Source organism: Xiphias gladius, unplaced genomic scaffold (genome assembly GCF_016859285.1).
Source record: "Xiphias gladius isolate SHS-SW01 ecotype Sanya breed wild unplaced genomic scaffold, ASM1685928v1 HiC_scaffold_669, whole genome shotgun sequence".
In the NCBI taxonomy this organism is placed as follows: domain Eukaryota; kingdom Metazoa; phylum Chordata; class Actinopteri; order Istiophoriformes; family Xiphiidae; genus Xiphias; species Xiphias gladius.
The window spans coordinates 1-2,000 of NW_024402375.1; the positions used below are offsets into that span (position 1 = coordinate 1).

General features: G+C 42.9%; 1 protein-coding gene across 1 annotated transcript; it reads left to right on the forward strand.

Moving 5' to 3' along the window:
* The first annotated feature begins 411 nt into the window (after positions 1 to 411).
* On the forward strand, positions 412 to 1,928 carry rwdd3 (RWD domain containing 3). The gene is made up of 3 exons (XM_040123365.1): positions 412 to 670; positions 1,150 to 1,382; positions 1,671 to 1,928. The coding sequence occupies exons 1-3, from the start codon at positions 586 to 588 to the stop codon at positions 1,911 to 1,913; spliced, it is 561 nt and encodes a 186-aa protein (XP_039979299.1). The 5' UTR covers positions 412 to 585; the 3' UTR covers positions 1,914 to 1,928.
* The last annotated feature ends 72 nt before the right edge of the window (positions 1,929 to 2,000 follow it).

Genomic DNA, 2,000 nt, shown 5'->3' on the forward strand with positions numbered 1-2,000 from the left:
ATAGTTGTAGTGACTGGTTGCACTGGCGGAAAAGGATGTGCTTTGACCTACAGGTTATATCAGCTACTGATCGAACATTTTTGATAGGAAGATATATCTATATAACCACCCTAGATGAAAGTACAGAGATGTATTAAAACTGCGTATCCCTATTTATCTTTTATTACAGTACCTCTTCAGCAGCAACATCTTGTTTGTGAACCCCCTCAAAACTGTAATGTTTGTATAGATATTAATCTACAGTGTTAGAATCAAACAACTCATGTGGAAATACATTTCATGTTATTAATTTTTTGAAACATTATTTATTTATTTATTTAGAAGTAGTGATAAAAACTATGTCACGATTCACACGTCAAGGTGAAAAATCTTCCAGTGCACTCCATAGAGAGGAAATGGTGGCGCGGAACTGATTATCTCGACATGCGTAACTACCCGGACGAAGGGGGTTCGGAGAAGTGCAACTGCATCAGATGGATCCAGTGAATCCTCCGAGCTGTGTGTACATTAGATTGCGTTTGAGGACATGTGGCTTGTTTTGAGCTGCTAAGGAGAAGGTGACGGCGTGGTGTTGATTCAGAAATAATGTCTGAAGCTGCTGTAGAGGAGGTTTCCGTTCTCTCGTCCATTTACTGTGGAAAAGGGGAGTTCCGGCTCATCCAGCAGTCTGGTAAGTCAGTTACCTGTCCACCGTCGCAGCGAACACAACACACGCTACAACACGACGACCGTGTTGTGCCTTTGTTAAAAAGACTTCGACACGTCCGTGCTCACACAGCCGACCGCACCAATATTATACGAAATCCAGATTTCCTTCTACTTCCATGCTATTACTAAGTAGACAATACTAATAACGAGACAAATATCATTCTTTTACAGCAAAACATGCCACATGTCCCCAGTCAAGCCTTTTCTATTCAGAAACGCCTGCACCAAGACAAAGTGGACCGAGCTTGTTTCAGTCTGTCCCATCTGCTTATCTTACCTTTCAGCGATCGTATTCAGTGCAATCTGACACTTTTAAGTTGCACTACAAAATGACGTGTTATTCGGTTCAATTCAAAAATTGGGATATTAGGCTTAAAAAGTTAATCTCTGCTATCAGACGTGCTGTAACACTGCTGTAACATCACGCTGTTTGCCTCGTAGCTCGGGATGGGCTCCTGGTCCAGATCAACAGCACTGTTGGAGTGGAAAGGAGGCTGAACTTGAGTCTGTTGTTCCATCTGCACCCCCGTTACCCTTCCTGCCCCCCCGACATCTCTGTCTCTTCCACTGGTCTCTCTAGGACACGATGTCACATCATCAGACAGAAGCTGCTGGATCAAGCTGCAGCCTTGCCACCAGAACCAATGGTTCATCAGCTTATAGAGGGGTTACAGGTAAACAGCTAAACTTACTGTCTAATGAGCTTTGGGAATTTAGGTAGTAACATATAATTTAAGAATATTTTTTTTTACATTGAAGGAATGTGTTTAAAACTCTCACCCCCTGTATGTTTGAAGTGTTGCTCTGAAAAGTTTGTAGCTTGCTCGGAAAAAAAACTTAGCCAGAACTTCATCACTATGCGCAAAGTAAAACAATTAGAGAACAAAAGGGAAATAAAATCTTTGGAGGACATCAAATAATCGTCATAAATGATGTAGCCAATGTGTGCTGTGTAACAACAGCAGTGTGTGGAGGTGACAGAGGACTGCAGAGGAGGTGAGGAGGAGATGAAAGAGCAAGAAAGAGAGGAGAAGTGGACTGCAGTGTTGTTGTTGGACCACATCCGATCTAAAAATCGTTACATCGGACTGCTGGAGCGCTGGACCCAGCAGCTGCAGCTGACAGGGAGGTTATTACTTGGACAAAGTATACTGGTTATTCTGCAGGGAGCCAGACCGGACATCAAGGTACTAACCCACGTTTAACACTGCATCACACAAAGTCTCAGAGACAGTACTTTGTTTACATATGCACACTATACAGCACACCGTATAATTGGCATACTGTATGGC

Bases quoted from the DNA above. Each gene is read 5' to 3' on its own strand.
- rwdd3 (XM_040123365.1), top strand. From the start codon at position 586: ATGTCTGAAGCTGCTGTAGAGGAGGTTTCCGTTCTCTCGTCCATTTAC. The intron at 671-1,149 runs GTAAGTCAGTTA...TTTGCCTCGTAG, and splicing joins CCGGCTCATCCAGCAGTCTG to CTCGGGATGGGCTCCTGGTC. The intron at 1,383-1,670 runs GTAAACAGCTAA...GTGTAACAACAG, and splicing joins AGCTTATAGAGGGGTTACAG to CAGTGTGTGGAGGTGACAGA.